Genomic DNA, 15,871 nt, shown 5'->3' with positions numbered 1-15,871 from the left:
GTCCACTTTTTTGGTCTTAGTGAGGACTCGAGCAGCAGAGTTCTGAATGAGCTGTAGTTGTCTGACTGATTTTTTAGGTAGACCTGTAAAGATGCTGTTACAGTAATCAAGCCTACTAAAGATGAATGCATGGACTAGTTTTTCCAGGTCCTGTTGAGACATCAGATTTTTTATCCTTGAAAATATTTTTGAGGTGATAGTAAGCTGATTTTGTTATTGTCTTAATGTGTTTTTCTAAGTTTAGGTCTGCATCCATCACTACACCCAAATTTCTCGCCTGGTTGGTGGTTTTTAGATGTATAGATTGAAGTTCTCTGGTGACCTGTAATCGTTTTTCTTTGGCGCCAAAGACTATTACTTCAGTTTTGTTTTTGTTTAGTTGGAGAAAATTGTGGCACAACCAGTCATTAATTTCCTCAATGCATTTACCAAGAGCCTGTACAGGGCCTCGGTCTCCTGGTGACATTGTGATATATATTTGTGTGTCATCTGCATAGCTGTGGTATGTAAGTAAGTAATCAAATATATCAAAATATGACAACACATGACAAATTAGAGTGGTCTTCTTTTACTTTCAACTGTGCCATGTCTAACAAAATGAAAAAAAAAAACCCTCCTAAAACAAAATAATGACTCTGGAGAGCTGGTCTTTGGTCCACCCATTCCTGGGACATTTGAGACTTCCCTGGTGAAGGCACAGGCTCCTCGACACGCAAACAGCTGCAGGAGAGAGAAATCATGTAAATGTATTTGCTCGGGTGTAAATCACCCAGCGATAGTGTTCTAGGGTTAAGGAGAAATCCTCCCATTTCCCATCTAGACCTCCTTGTCATGACTTTGATAACCTTCTATCCCCCCCCCCCCCCCCCCCCCCCCCCCTTCATCACAGGGCCTGATCTCTTGTCTGTATGGGAGAATATGTTCCTTTGGCAACTCCTCAACCTCGGCTATTAAAATGGCATGGGAGCAGGATTTGGGGTGTGTGATTTAGGATGACTCTTGGGATAAAATTCTTTACCGGGTCCATGGCTCCTCATTATGTGCCAAACACGGGCTGATTCAATGTAAGATTTTGCATCGTGTACACTGGACTAAAACCAGACTAGCTCAAATATACCCCAACCTTAGCCCTGATTGCGACTGTTGTCATCAAACACCTTCCTCTCTAATACATATGTTTTGGTCATGTCCATCCCTCAAACAATACTGGATTAATATTTTTCTGACTTTATCAAAGATCATCCAGCTGCCCCTCCAACCTGTGCCCTTAACTGCTTTGTTTGGGGTTCTTCCTGATACAGTTGTCTTGCCGACGCCCCAAGCGGATTTGGTAGCATTTCTCACCTTATTGTCAAGACGCATAATATTGTTATGTTGGAAGTCCCCTTCTCCCCCATCCTGGGAAATCTGGATCAGTGACGCTTTGCATTTTAGCAAACTCGAAAAGATTAAATTCACCCTGCGTGGGTCTATGGCCAAATTTTTTAAGACCTGGCAACCCTTTTTTGACTATGTTCAACACTCCCAATTAGCCAGCTCAGACTTTATTCTATTTTATTTTATCTTATGTTTAAGTATACAGACTCTATTATGCCTGCGCTTTATGATGGCATTTACTTACTTACCTACTTTATACATATTTCTTTTCTCTTACAGATTTGACTTATCTCTACAACTAAGCTGACCACTCATTATGTTTGGTTTTTTTTTTTTTTTCTTGGTTTGTTTGTTTTGTTTTTCCTGTGTCTGTGTGGGGGTGTGGGTTCTGAAACTCTTCACATCTCTCTTGTACACTCAGGAACTGCTATCTTGTACTCCAGGGTTTACTATTCGTATTATTAGATTGGACCCTTTCTTTTTTCTTTTTGTACATCCACTGGTACTCCTATAATTATGAGGTGGGAGTGTGTGTTTCATATTGTTTTATGTTCTTCAAAAAGAAAACGGCATATTGTTCAATTTATCTTTTGTTAAAATGGATGCAGAAAATTTAATAAAAATATCTGAGGAAAAAAAAATAATATGAAGGACAAGACCCAAAAACTCACTACATGCCAACGGGAAAGAGCTCTACTTAATTTTATGTAACAAAATGTGTTTGAGCAGATCAGTGCATCCTTCACACTTCGATTATTGAGTCCCTATAATTCCTATGTGTTGTCAGTTGGTTTAGTCAGTGACTGTAATTATTCTGTAATAGCTGATCTCTACATGAGCATCAGTCTTTGTGGTTCAATCCTCACAGAACAACTTTGATCTTACAAACAGCTGCTGAACAGGAAAATGAAACAAATATACTCACACGTGTAGAGTATTTTACAAAAAAGTGTAAAATCTTGTACATTGAATTCTTGCACAGTGAAAATAAGCTGTACTGTAACACTAATTTAATGTAAGGTTTAGTTTGTGATACTGTTTTAAATGGTGTTAATCAATCCTGTGATAAATTATTGAAGAGGAACAAACACTGTGGATCATAGAGTCGCTGATAGAGAGCTCAGACAGACACTAACACAGTCTGAGGGTTTGATGACAAACAGAGAAATGAAAAATTAAGTATGGTCAAACTTCCTAATAACCATCTATCATAAATGTAAACAAACAATGAAACAATAAATAAATTGTAATAATCACTGTCTAAAGCTCAATCAAACAAGTAACAAGTTATTAATCTGCTCACTTACACATGCCTTCATAAACAACTCTGTGAGGATTATCTGGATGTTTTCGTAAAAGCTGGATCTTGTTTCTAAACCAACTATTTGTGAAGAAGTAAATTTCCTTCCTTCTAGTTTGACATGGGTGGAGCTGATCCCAGCTGTCACTGAGTGTGAGGTTTCATACAGCAGGACAGGGTGCCAGGCCATCGGATAATGGTTATTAAAAGGTTTTACCTGAAACTGAAAGTTAACACTAACGGATTGAAATAGCAGCAGGAGTCTCATAGTTATCTGTACAAAGCCCTGAGACGTCTGAAACGGGCTGATGTCCAACAGAATACTGAGCCTTTTCTATATTTTCTGTAGATCAAGAAAGCAATAACAGCAGCAACAAGAAGCACATCAATACAACAGGTAAATCCTCCTTCTTTACTCCATTCGTCTTCCCTCCATCTTTGTTGTCTTCATCCTTCTCTGGTCCTCTTGTCTGACCTGCAGGTGAGAAACAGGTGTGAGGTGTCAGCTGTCAGGTAGGTGATGAGTGAAGAACAGAACAGAATCCATTTCCTCTTCAAACTGCGTCAGACATTATCTACTGCACTCTGATCAAATCACTCAGACCAGCTGCTTTCTACAAAGTCTCATCAACAACATCTTTAGAAACAAACATCAACAAACAGGAAGCAGCTTCACCTCTGATCACACACACACTCAACTCTACTCACTCACCTGGAGGAACAATCAGGTGGAGGATGATGCTGTTCTTCCATGAGCGTGTTTCTTCAATGAAAACACGGCACACGTATGTTCCACTATCAGCAGTGTTCACATCCTTCAGAATCAAAGACACGTCTCCATCCTTCATCTGTCTGTCCTGCAGATCCACCCGGTTCTTAAAAGATGGATGCTGATTGGCTGAAATAAAGTCACCATCCTGGTACAAAATCACATATTGTGGCACCAGGTCAGCTCTGCTCCACTTCACAATGTTGCTGTTTGGAGCTCGACATGTCAGAGTGATGTCCTGTCCAGACTCAGCTGTGATGATCTTTGGGTCTAAAAGAGGAAACAACAGAGAGCAGAGAGGTTAAAGGTTTGTGTGTAATTAGTAATTAGTAATTAATTACTGATTACTTCTCCAAAAAGTAATCACATAACTTTACTGACGACTTATTTTCAAAAGTAATTAGTAACTTAGTTACTTTTAAAAAACATGATACACAATCTGAATAGATAATAAAGCAATAGACCTTTAGTCCAATTCTATTTTTATGCATAATCCCTTATATAAAATGTAATTACATTTTTTCAAAAGTCTCTTTTTAAAATTTGTTTCATTAGTTTTAATCTTTTAACTTTATGCATCAAGCACAAATTAAATTGGCTGAAAAGGAAGCGCTGTGAGTTCTGTGCCCCTAGAGACAACAAAACAAGCCTAAGATGCTGCAAATATGTTTGCAAGGCCCACCTCTCCTGAGTATCACATATCAGTCATGTGCATGAATACACATGCACACACAAACATACACATGCCCACACACAGACACACACACAGACAAACACACACAAGCACACTCACACATACACACTAGGCTTCATGTTGAGTTTGGTCTTTGGTTTTCAGTTTATTTTTTACATTAAATGTTCATTTTGTAATTCATTTTCAGTGCCTGTTTGTATTTTCACTGCAGTTATTTAATGTCTATTTATTCATGTTAAACACTGCTTTGAGATACAGCTAAAGAAAGTTGAATAAAAATGGTGAGAAATGTTCTTTGTGATAACTTAAGAGCAGTTAACAAGGACCAGTCAATTTCGACCGGGAACACTAAAGTAAGGGGGTGGGGGATGCAGAAAACCAGAGGGTTTTAAACATCTTCCAGGCTCTGACCTCAGAGGAGGGACACAAAAGGAAATCTTCTTCTGGTCAGCGATTTCCAGTTTTATTTCAAGTCTCACTAATTCAGTCAAGTTTTCATCAAAGATTGTTTGGTAGGTAGGAGATGGAGCCTAAATGCAAGATTCAGTAGAAAAAACATAAACCCAAGAGCAGCTTTAAAGCTGAAATCTCAAAGTACAAAACTACTGCAGATCAAAGAATCTTAAACAACAGGAAACTCTTCCAGGAAACCAGATAAGCAGAAGGCAATGCAGCTCAAACAGAAAATCAAACATCTCAAAATGAAATTAAAGTCATGAACCCAAAAAACACACATAAACCTAAAGAACTCTTGAATGGAAGCGCACAACTAAGAGCATAAAATACCATGACAGGAACTCACATCAGGAATAAGAAAATAAAGACACATAAACACTAAGAAATAACTGAAAGCAAAATGTCAAGAAAGAATTAACAAACAAAAAAAGAAACACGATCCACGCTACAAAAACTGGAGTTTCCTGGAACACTTAATGCATCAGATCTGAGGATGTAGGAATTTTTTGTTTATATGATGTTTGTCTTTCCGGATGGGTGGAACCTTAATTAAGTAATTTTCTTCTTCCTGTTGTCGTGGTAACTGATAAACTGCTGGGGTGGTTTGGAAGTACTGAGGGGAGTTTTTGCTTTGCAGACATTTTGACCGCATGTGATGCCTGTTTTTATGAAAAATTACACAGTACTGTGCAAAAGTCTTGAGCCACCCCTAACTTCTTTGTCTCCTTGGAATCAAATCACAACACTTTTTTCTTTTCAAATTAAAATCTTAAGAAACAGCAGAAGCTTTCTGAAGCTTCTCTTTGGATACTGGCTGCTTTTTCACTCAGTTTCAGTCCTTGTAGCTGACAGAGGAATTTGTTTCAAATATAAAAATACTCCAAACTCAAAGGATCAAGCATCTTTAGACACTTTAATGCTAGCAGCCTGTCACTAAAACACAGTTCTTCTTTTTTTGGTTGAATCTATGAAAAGTGTCAAAGATAACAAAATTTAACAGTCACAATTGTGTTGTTCAATGATTTGTGCACAACAACAACAATGGGACCTCTCTCATCCATCAGTCACCATGTGGACATTTTTCTGACACACTTTGAAGCTGATGGACGTTTTGTGTCTGCACTAAGTACGTTTTCACCATCTACGGCACCGGCAGGATTCACTTTCACAGACTCACAACCACCAGCTTCACCCCTCTCCTGCCCCTCCAGCTGTAGACTTTAACATTGAGTTTCCCCACACATGTTTACAGGCGAGTTAGAGAGCAAGAGAAGAAGAGACATAAATGTCTTTGTTTCTGCTCTAACCAAACAATGCTGCTCTACAACTCTAGACTACCAGCCACAAAGACAACAGCTGGAGAAACATCTGCCTACCTCTGACATCCACCAGCTCATCCATACAACAAACAAACATCAACAACCAGGAAGCAGCTTCACCTCTGATCACACACACACAAAACTCTACTCACTCACCTGGAGGAACAACATGAAGGTGGATGATGCTGATTGGTTCCGTACTGATGCCTCTCCTCCTGCGCTTTGTTCCACTAACAACACGACACTCGTATGTTCCACTATCAGCAGTGTTCACATCCTTCAGAATCAAAGACGCGTCTCCATCCTTCATCTGCCTGTCCTGCAGATCCACCCGGTTCTTAAAAGATGGATGCTGGTACTCTGGAACAAACTGTCCTTTTTCGTAAAAAAGCACATATTCATCTTTCAGGTCTTCTCTGCTCCAAACTATAACTATGATCTTCTTGTTTGGAGCTCGACATGTCAGAGTGACGTTCTGTCCAGACTCAGCTGTGATGTTTTTCTCGTCTGAAAGAGGAAACAACACAGATCAGATACGTCGAAGGTCAAAGTACAATTATGATCAGAATGATTGACTTTAAATATTTTGTTTATTTCCTTTGACATTTAAGTTTTTAGTCATGTTGGATTTAATGAACCTCTGAACATCCAGCAGGTCACCAGTGACCCACTGAGGGGGAATTTTAGCCTCATGCTAAACATGCAAAGTGTATTACCATGTAAACAGGCTGATACTCTTCAGTTATTTACCTCCGAGATAAACACGTTCTAACAGTTAATCTCACCTGCAGAGACGAACTCGAAGACGCTGAAAAACAGCAAAGTGGAGCAGAGTGACGCAGTTCCAGCAGACATGTCTGTGTTTCTGTATTACAGTGGTGGGCTGGAACAGACAGTGGTGGGCTGGAACAGACAGTGGTGGGCTGGACCAGTGTCCTCCAATGCAAACGTATAAATGAAGAAAACTGGAGAGCAGCCAGTCTTTAAATAATGATGCCAAAATATTTGTACCTAAGAGGTCAAAAATCAGGACTCTTATTTTCTTAAATTAATGAGGAATTATCTGGTTTTGTGGCTGAAACATATTTAATAACAGTCATTTGGTTTTGGACATGACTGATTATAACAAATATACACTGGTTAAAAGCTTTAGTGTTATTCAAGGTTGTTCAGCACTTTGGATTCAGAAATTATTTTCTATTATTTTAAGAATCATCAGCTCTTTATAGAAAGCTGAGATGATAACTTAAGTTGGTGCAAGTAGATTAGACAAAGCTTTTTAGACAAAACATTTTGAGTGCTCAGAGCAGAAAAGGGCTATTTAAGAACCAGTCCATTTACCATTTTCTTCAAGCTGTTTTTTTCCCCTTTTGTGTCACAAACATAGTAAAGAATATTTAAAAAAGCATAATTTCATGACATCCCTGCATTAGGTCAATCAAATGATCACACCTGACATGTGCCTTTGTATAATCCATGTTAGATGATTGTAATGGCTTTTTAAAAATTCTAGTTTAGATAAAATCTCTGTTTCTCACCTCTGAGTGGAACAGAAAACTGTGATCAGACAGACATGTTGCAGTGAGTGAGCCCTGAGGGATCAGTGCTGTCCTGCTATAATGACAGATGTTTGGAGCGCTTTAAGGACACTTTCTATAAGTCTGCATTTCAGGTCTGAAATATAACGGAGCCAGCTGCATCTTGCAGTCCTATAAAATCTAAGGAAGGCAACCAGCCTCCACCCATCACACCGGACCAGCAACCCTGTCACTGTATAACGTTGTCTACCCAGCAGCCCTAATCATCTGGAATGACGTTCGATCTTGGTGGTGAAACTGAGGCTCCTCTGCTGCCACCTGTTGGATCTTTACATAGCTTACATATAGTACCTCTCACACAGGAAACCTTTCTTACACACACTTTTTAAGAGAGAAAAATAAAATAAAATAAAACCCATTGTTCTAGGAGGAGAAATGGCTGAGCAGCTGCATTAAAAGCCTTAGATCTGTTAGGATGCCTGGGTCGTCGACCCAGGGTTTTTGAGTTTATGATATTATTTATACTGTCTAGTTTTTGGTTTCTTTGAGTTCTGTCTTATGGCTTAGGTCTCTGTCTTCTTTAGTTGCTCTGTCTCCCCTATCACCTGCATCCCCTTGTCTAGTTCGCGTCTATGTGTATCTTAAGTTCCTATATCCCCGTGTTCAGTCAGTGTTTGTGTCTGCCCTGTTCCCACGTCTCTGTTCCCTTTGTAGTGCCTGCATGTGAGTCTGTGTCTTTGTTCAGTCTGTGTTATGTGTTTCCTGTTTTACTTTGAAGGTCTCCGTCTTTTCTCAGTGTGTTCAGTTTACGCTTCTTTGGTCTCGTCAGTTCTGATTTGCCCCAGCTGTGTTTCCCTCCTGTTACTCATTTCCTGATTGCTCCCTCTGTGTATTTAAGCCCTGTGTTTCTTAGTGTCTGTGTTGTGATCTACCGTTTTCTTAGCTGTGTGTTCTGGCATTCCTCTGGTTTAAGTTTGTTTTGAGTTTTTCCCAGTTATGTTATATTTTTGAGTACCAAATTAAAGCCTTTTTGAGTTCACGTCTGTCTCCGGAGTCTGCACCTTGGGTCCTATTCCTGCCTGCACACAGCCACACCCAACAAGATCACCATGTCAGATAGAAAGCATTGGATGCAGTGACGTAAAGCACTTCGCCAGTTAACTGCAAAGGTGTGCTCTCTGAAGTAACGAGCCGCGCTTCTAATCTGAGGGAAAAGGCTGAGTTTTATAGTTTCCAGGAGAGCGGTACTTGACTTACTGCATTGTGCCAAGTCTAAAATTTTGTGGACGGGGGATTATGATGTGGGTTTGTTTTTCACAAGCTGAGCACAACTCTTAATGCTTTACCAAGACATTTTGGCTTGGTATGGTTGGGGTGGTGCTGTCACTTGGTGATTGCTCTCTCTGTGGTAGAGTATCACTTTCTGTATCTCTTACAACACACAGTGGTGTTTTTGTGTAGGTCATATGCTTAGCCACTTTAGTTAAAACTTTGAGATAATGTCTTATTTCCTAGTCTAATCTTCACATGCTCTATGCCAGGTACATTCTCTTTTGATTCACTCACTGTGTCTTCAGGGATCTGCTGGCATAGTTTAGCTCGTAGCCGACTGATTAGTAAGATGGCCTCTATACCTGTCCCTGCTGCACTTTCCTTCTCAGTATTTGAGATGTTTATTTAGTCCTCCAAAAAAGATGTGGGCTTTATAGAAAATTGGGAACCTTTCTGGGACAAATCTGGTCTTGTTAGAAGAGATGGTACCCATCCAATTTTGAATGGAGCAGCAGAGATGCAGTCTTACATGTCTCTTTGCAGCTTCCCTCTCGTTATCTAATAATAATAATTAACTTTTATTGATCCCCGTGGGGAAATTCTTCTCTGCATTTAACCCATACACTCAGTGAAGCAGTGGGCAGCCACCAGTGTAGCGCCCGGGGAGCAGCGTTTGGGGATGGTACCGTGTTCAGGGGTACCTCAGGGTAGCCGTTCAGGGGATTCGAACCCCTGACCTTCCAATCATGGGGCAACCACTTTACCTACTGAGCTATCCCTGTCCTTATTTTTTATTTTTTTTATTTTTTTTGTGCATGCTCCCATTTTGCCTGGAAAAATGGTTTTCTGCTTTATATAAAAGCTCTTGACGAAGCTAGAACATCATTGATTGAAGAAATGTTGATGTCAATGCGCTCAAATGGCACCTCCATTAATGGTAGCAGACACAAAGTGATTGGGACCATTAATGGCCGGCCATTAAATCAGGGCATTCTGAGAAACCATTTATTTTGTCTTCAAAACATTGTGAATGAAGGAACAATGTACAATGTCTCATCTGAAAAGGATGATCTTTGAATATTAAAAGGTTTATAAAATGTTAGATCTGACATCTTCACTATACATCTCTCCTTGGTATGTACAACTCTGAATGCATGCAGATGGTTATCAAAACACTTCGTAAACAACATGTTTCCCATTTAAAAAATGGCAAAAAAGCTGCCTGTTGAGAATTATTCTGAGAGTCTACATTTTGGGTTTTCTATCCTGTCCACTCCACACAGTACATAATGCATAATATATGACATAACATCTTCCAGGCTCTGACCGCAGAGGAGGGACCAGAAGGAAACTGTCACATCATCAGTGTGATCATTATTGTCAAATAATCTTAAATTTTATTTAATTTCAAGTCTCACTAATCCACTCTTCAGGATTTCATCAAAGATTGTTTGTTAGGTAGGAGATGGAGTCTAAATACAAGATTCGGGAGAAAAAAAATTAAGTCAAGAGCAGCTTTAGAGCTACAAAACCACTGGAGGTCAGGAAAGACTCTTAAACAACAGGAAACTCTTCCAGGAAACCAGATAAGCAGAACTCAATGTAGCTCTAACAGAAAATCAAACAACTTAAGTCAATTAAGTCACAAACACAAAATACACACATAAACCTAAAGGACTCTTGAATGGGAGCACAGAACTAAAGGCATAAAGTACCATGTTAGGAACTCACATCAGGAATAAGAAAATAAAGACCCATAAACACTAAGAAATAACTGAATAGTTATTTTTTAAAAACAAAAAAACAAAAATGATCCAAGCTATAAAAACAGGAGTTTCCTGGACAATTAATGTACCAGATCTGAGGACGTCGATTATAGCTGCTGGAATGTTTTGTTTATATGATGTTTGTCTTTGCGGATGCTTGGAACCTTATTTAAGGTCTCTGGGCAAATTTAGATGCTTTTCTTTTTCCTTTTGTCGCGGTAACTGATAAACTGCTGGGATGGTTTGGAAGAGTTGAGGCAAGTTTGTGATCTGGAGACACTTTGACCACATGTGATGTTTGTTGTTATATTATGAAAAATCACACAGTACTGTGCAAAAGACTTGAACCACCCAAACTTCTTTGTCTCTTTGGAATCAAATTTGAATTTCACAAAAAAAAATAATTAAATTCTCAATAAAAACCTCAATGTCAATCATTTAGTTGTAGCTGAACCATGAGCCATCAGGCAAATCTCCATTAGCAAGTTATGGTGGATCACCCCGTGCGTGGGGCTGCACAGCATCAACACGTTAGTGCAGTTAGCTCGTTAACGTTGTTAGCTACATAAAACGTTGTCACTGTGCAGGTGACCGGTGGTAACTCACTAACAGAGATTTGCTGCGTTAATGCTGTTATGGCATTAACATCATTTTAAAGAGATTAACGCTGACAGCACTAATTCATACATGTTTGTAACACAGTTTTACTTTGTGTTCATGAACATTCTGAAGACTGTAGTTCAGAGTCACTGTCAGGCAGCACAGGAAAGTTCATTTCTGTGTGTCTTCAGATCATTTGACCCACAGTTCTGCTGTGAGGTTTAAAGATGATGATCAGCATGTTCTTCACTTTTGGTGTCAACACAGAGTTTGGATCAGCAGCAGGAGACTCAGAGTTCAGCTCTTGAACCCTCTGAGATATTTCATATCCTCCCTGGTGAATTTGATGTGTTGGTCCACAAAGTTCATGTGATCAGTGGTACATCCTGAGATTTGACTTTCACCCAGGTGTCATCCACATACCTGAACTAATAACTTGGTGGTGGGCCAGGGTTGGATAACAAAGCTCTTTTTTCCATGTTGGGGAAACCTGCAGTCAGCTGAGACTGAAGAAGTCACTTGGATGAGACCAGATGAACAGAACCTTTTATCGTTTTTGACTCTGCTTGTTGTTTTTTGGGGGATTCTTTTGATGTTTTTTTAGATGAGAAAAAAAACACTAACAGCAGCAACAAGAAGAACAGGTAAAGCTTGCAGTGCAATAGATTCATCCTTCTCCCCTTCACCCTTCCTGCCATTTTCTGTTTTAATTTCAGGTTTCTTCCTTTCATCCTTCTCTCCTTCTTCCTTCTTCCCTCCTTCATTTTTTACTTCATGCTTCTTCCCCTCATCCTTCTTCCCTTCTTCCTTTTTCACTTCATGCTTCTGCCCTTCTTCCTTCTTTCCCTCATCCTTCTTCCCTTCTTCCTTCTTCCCTCCATCCTGTTTGTTTACTCCTGGCTGACCTGCAGGTGAGAAACAGGTGTGAGGTGTCAGCTGTCAGGTAGGTGATGAGTGAAGAACAGAACAGAATCCATTTCCTCTTCAAACTGCTGTCAGACATTATCTACTGCACTCTGATCACATCACTCAGACCAGCTGCTTTCTACAAAGTCTCATCAACAACATCTTTACAAACAAACATCAACAACCAGGAAGCAGCTTCACCTCTGATCACACACACACTCAACTCACTCACCTGGAGGATCAACATGAAGGTGGAGGATGATTATGAGCTCCTGAGAGCGTGTTTCATTCATGAAGACACGACACTCATATGTTCCAGTGTCATTAAACGTCACATTCTTCAGAATCAAAGACACGTCTCCATCCTTCATCTGTCTGTCCTGCAGATCCACCCGGTTCTTAAAAGATGGATGCTGATCATCTGAGTGAACGTGCCCATCTTGTGGAACAAATTGCCCTTCCTGGTACAAGTAGACATAGCCTGATGTCAAGTTAGCTTTGCTCCAATGTACAAATTTGATGTTGTTGTTTGGAGCTCGACATGTCAGAGTGACGTCCTGTCCAGACTCAGCTGTGATGGTTTTCTCGTCTGAAAGAAGAAACAACACAGAGCAGAGAGGTTAAAGGTCAAAATACAATTATGACCAGAATGATTGACTTTAAATATTTTGTTTATTTGCTTTGACATTTGAGTTTTTAGTCATGTTGGACTGAATTTAATGAACCTCTGAACATCCAGCACCTATTTAAATGTTTTAAAGTCGAGTTTTCATAGTTGAACATGTTCTGTTGTCTCTTTCTCTTTAATCTCTCTCACACTCCTGTCACACTGGTGTGTGTGACTGCAGCAGCATCTGGCCCAATCCAGGGGGTAACTGTCCCTGAGACAAAAAAATGTAGCATTGATTTGTTAACCATTCCTCGCTGTCGGTCCCCTGACCGTGGTCGGGAGACGCAAGGGGAAATGCTTCCTCCAGGGCCGAAGTTTTGTCCTCCTTCGGGGTTAACTCCCATCACTTTTGTGGAGTAGTGAGGCAGACAGAAATCAGCCGAGACACCCAGGAGTACTGAAGACACGAGGCTTTAATACCGGTACTGCACATTTGAAAACACACTGCATGGGCTGTAGCCCATTAGAACGCTGATCCCGGTCGCTGCCTCTATCCGTGACATTCTTTTCGGTCACCGCGTTTTTCATGCGCATGCTCACACACACGTGAGCATGCTCATGAAAAACTCCTCACACAGCACCCAGCCACACACAAGCCAGCAGTTCCCACAACAGATTAAGAACCTGTCTAAAAAATTATTAAGAAATAAGGGTTTGTTAAAGGTTTAAAGTGCTGTACAGTTTGTTTGAGGTAGAGTATGTAATGGTCACATGACCAGGGTTTAGTTAAGAGCACAACTATGGCATTGTGGGTCAGAACTAGCATGGATACAAAGTTACAGATGCTGTATGTTCAGCATCTGAACATTTTCCTGTACTGCTAGCTCAACACTGTTTATGGGCAATAACATGTTAGACTTTAATAAGATGATAGACATTTACGTTGTAAACTTTGTGTTTTCTTCAGTGTTCATGGTTTCTGAAGAGAACAAGAGAGAGAGAGAGAGAGAGAGAGAGAAACAAACTTGAAAACATCAACATAATGTTTGGCTATTGTTTGTTGGAGCCCTGTAGTTACACAGGCTCATCTTTTGTGTGCAGACAGATGGCTGATTTCACAGAGAGGTCCAGTGCTGAAACTTGTAAGTTGCTGATGCAAATTAAATCATTTAAACAACAGAAATTTCTCCTGTATTGCAGGTGTGCTACATGACAGAGTCATGATAAGTAAGTTCATTGACATTAGAATTTAGATTAAAATATTTGCATCGTCATGTACTAAAGTGATTTTATTATTATATTAATATTGTATAAATATGGTTAAAATTATCCTTCAAAGAGTTAAATATGCTCGTTGGACTGTAGGACCATCACTCACTCACCTGGGGAAACCCTCAGGTTGATGATGCTGAGGAGTTTCCATGAGTCTGTTCCATTCACTAGGACATAACACTTGTATCTTGCAGCATCATTAATCGTCACATCCTTCAGAATCAAAGACACGTCTCCATCCTTCATCTGTCTGTCCTGCAGATCCACCCGGTTCTTAAAAGACGGATGCTGGTCGTCTGGAACAAAGTGACCATCCTGGTACAAAAGAATATACTTATCTCTCAGGTCAGTTCTGCTCCAATGTACAGCTGTGATGTTGTTGTTTGGAGCTCGACATGTCAGAGTGATGTCCTGTCCAGACTCAGCTGTGATGATTTTCTGGTCTGAAAGAGGAAACAACACAGAGCAGAGAGGTTAAAGGTCAAAGTACAATTATGACCAGAATGATTGACTTTAAATATTTTGTTTATTTCCTTTGACATTTGAGTTTTTAGTCATGTTGGATTTAATGAACCTCTGAACATCCAGCAGGTCACCAGTGACCCACTGAGGGGGGATTTTAGCCTCATGCTAAACATGCAAAGTGTCAGAAACTACAAGATGTTAGCTTCCACAGAACAACAACATGTGCTGATAATAAGTGAACATAATGTGTGAGAGAAAGCAGCCTCTCATTATAAGACACTGTGAGTCTCTTGGGGGCAGATTTAGATACATTTTCTTCAAGAACACATGTGACTCAAATGTAATAAGTATACCCATGTTTTGTACAAATATGTCACAATCAGCGGGGCTGACTGTGTGTAGAGTGAAAGGTGGACCCAAATGCAGACGAAAAAAAACATGAAACGTGAAAAAGTGAATCTCTGTATGTGGTGGATCTCTGTATCTCTAAAAATCCCAACAAAGGGCTGCTAGTTTCCTAGTGGCATTTTCTCATTTAAACCATGGTGACTTAAAAGTTTAGCAGCACAGACACTTGTTTCGTTTGTTCCATCAAACATTTCTTTCAGCTAACTGTGTTTATCAGAGCGATATGTGACTCATTTTTTATTGAATCACCAGAAAGTACACAAATACAAGATTAAATATTTTATTTATTTACCAAAGATAGATAATTACACATTGATACAATGAACAAGGTGTCTATGAAAATTACACATGGTGTAAGAAAAACATTATAACATACAAATAAGTGTTTTAAGATAATCTGACATACTTTAAAAGCATAAGAATAAAAGTTTTAAAAAAAATCATGTTCTTTGATGATCACATTACATGTATCACATTTTTAAAGCATAACGTAGGGTGTTCACAAAAACAGTTTTATGATTACTTTTTCCACAGTGCTTGTATGCCTCTTGCAAAACGATGTACTTTTCACCATAAGACATAATAACTCACGATTATCTAAGACTAGCCATGAAATGTCCGTCGCTTCATTACAATCATTTGTCTCCGCTGCTGCCCTCAGATCCAGTCTTCTGTACTGTGGGGTAAAATTGCTTTTTTGGTGGTTCATAAAAAAGATCTCAAAAAGCGATGTTAGTGAGGGGACCAGAAACACTGGGTTGCAGAGCAGCTGGTAAGGACTTGTATATTTCTGGAGAGTCTGCAAAAGCTGTCTTCCTCGTGCTCCTGATTGGATAAGGGAGCCCGGCTCTGATATCTCACTGGTGGCAGCTAAAGGTAGGCATGCCTTGGAGGCGGAGTTGGTCTCGGGCGCAATCTTTCAAACGAGCCTCACGGCATTTCAGGCAACCTCAGGCCGGAAACAACATCCGGTCACTCGCGGTCAAAATCCACGCAGAGCTGGTGTTTCGCAGGGATCAGGTTAACACATCTGGGTCTAAAAATATAAAGAAAAACAAAAAGAGTTTTAAAACACGCAAACTAGCAAAATATCAAAGGAGCATAACATAACAATAACAA

The 15,871-nt window shown here is 39.8% G+C and overlaps 1 protein-coding gene across 1 annotated transcript; it reads right to left on the bottom strand.

Annotated features, from left to right (window-relative positions):
• Nucleotides 1-883: 883 nt before the first annotated feature.
• LOC143414275 (junctional adhesion molecule-like) lies at nucleotides 884-6,770 on the bottom strand. The gene is made up of 4 exons (XM_076878381.1): nucleotides 6,701-6,770; nucleotides 6,072-6,422; nucleotides 3,390-3,716; nucleotides 884-3,152 (listed from the first exon to the last, which is right to left on the bottom strand). Exons 1-4 carry the CDS (start codon nucleotides 6,768-6,770, stop codon nucleotides 3,028-3,030), a joined length of 873 nt encoding a protein of 290 aa, XP_076734496.1. The 3' UTR covers nucleotides 884-3,027.
• Nucleotides 6,771-15,871: the final 9,101 nt, after the last annotated feature.

The sequence above is a fragment of the Maylandia zebra genome, linkage group LG3, assembly GCF_041146795.1.
Source record: "Maylandia zebra isolate NMK-2024a linkage group LG3, Mzebra_GT3a, whole genome shotgun sequence".
Classification (NCBI taxonomy): domain Eukaryota; kingdom Metazoa; phylum Chordata; class Actinopteri; order Cichliformes; family Cichlidae; genus Maylandia; species Maylandia zebra.
Note: the sequence above shows the minus strand (reverse complement) of the source record. Positions and strands in the feature narration are given on the sequence as shown.

Excerpts from the sequence above, each read along its gene's own strand:
- LOC143414275 (XM_076878381.1), bottom strand. The coding sequence starts at position 6,770 with ATGTCTGCTGGAACTGCGTCACTCTGCTCCACTTTGCTGTTTTTCAGC. Across the intron at positions 6,423-6,700 it reads CTTCGAGTTCGTCTCTGCAG|ACGAGAAAAACATCACAGCT; the intron begins GTGAGATTAACT and ends TTCCTCTTTCAG. Across the intron at positions 3,153-3,389 it reads CCACCTGATTGTTCCTCCAG|GTCAGACAAGAGGACCAGAG; the intron begins GTGAGTGAGTAG and ends TCTCACCTGCAG.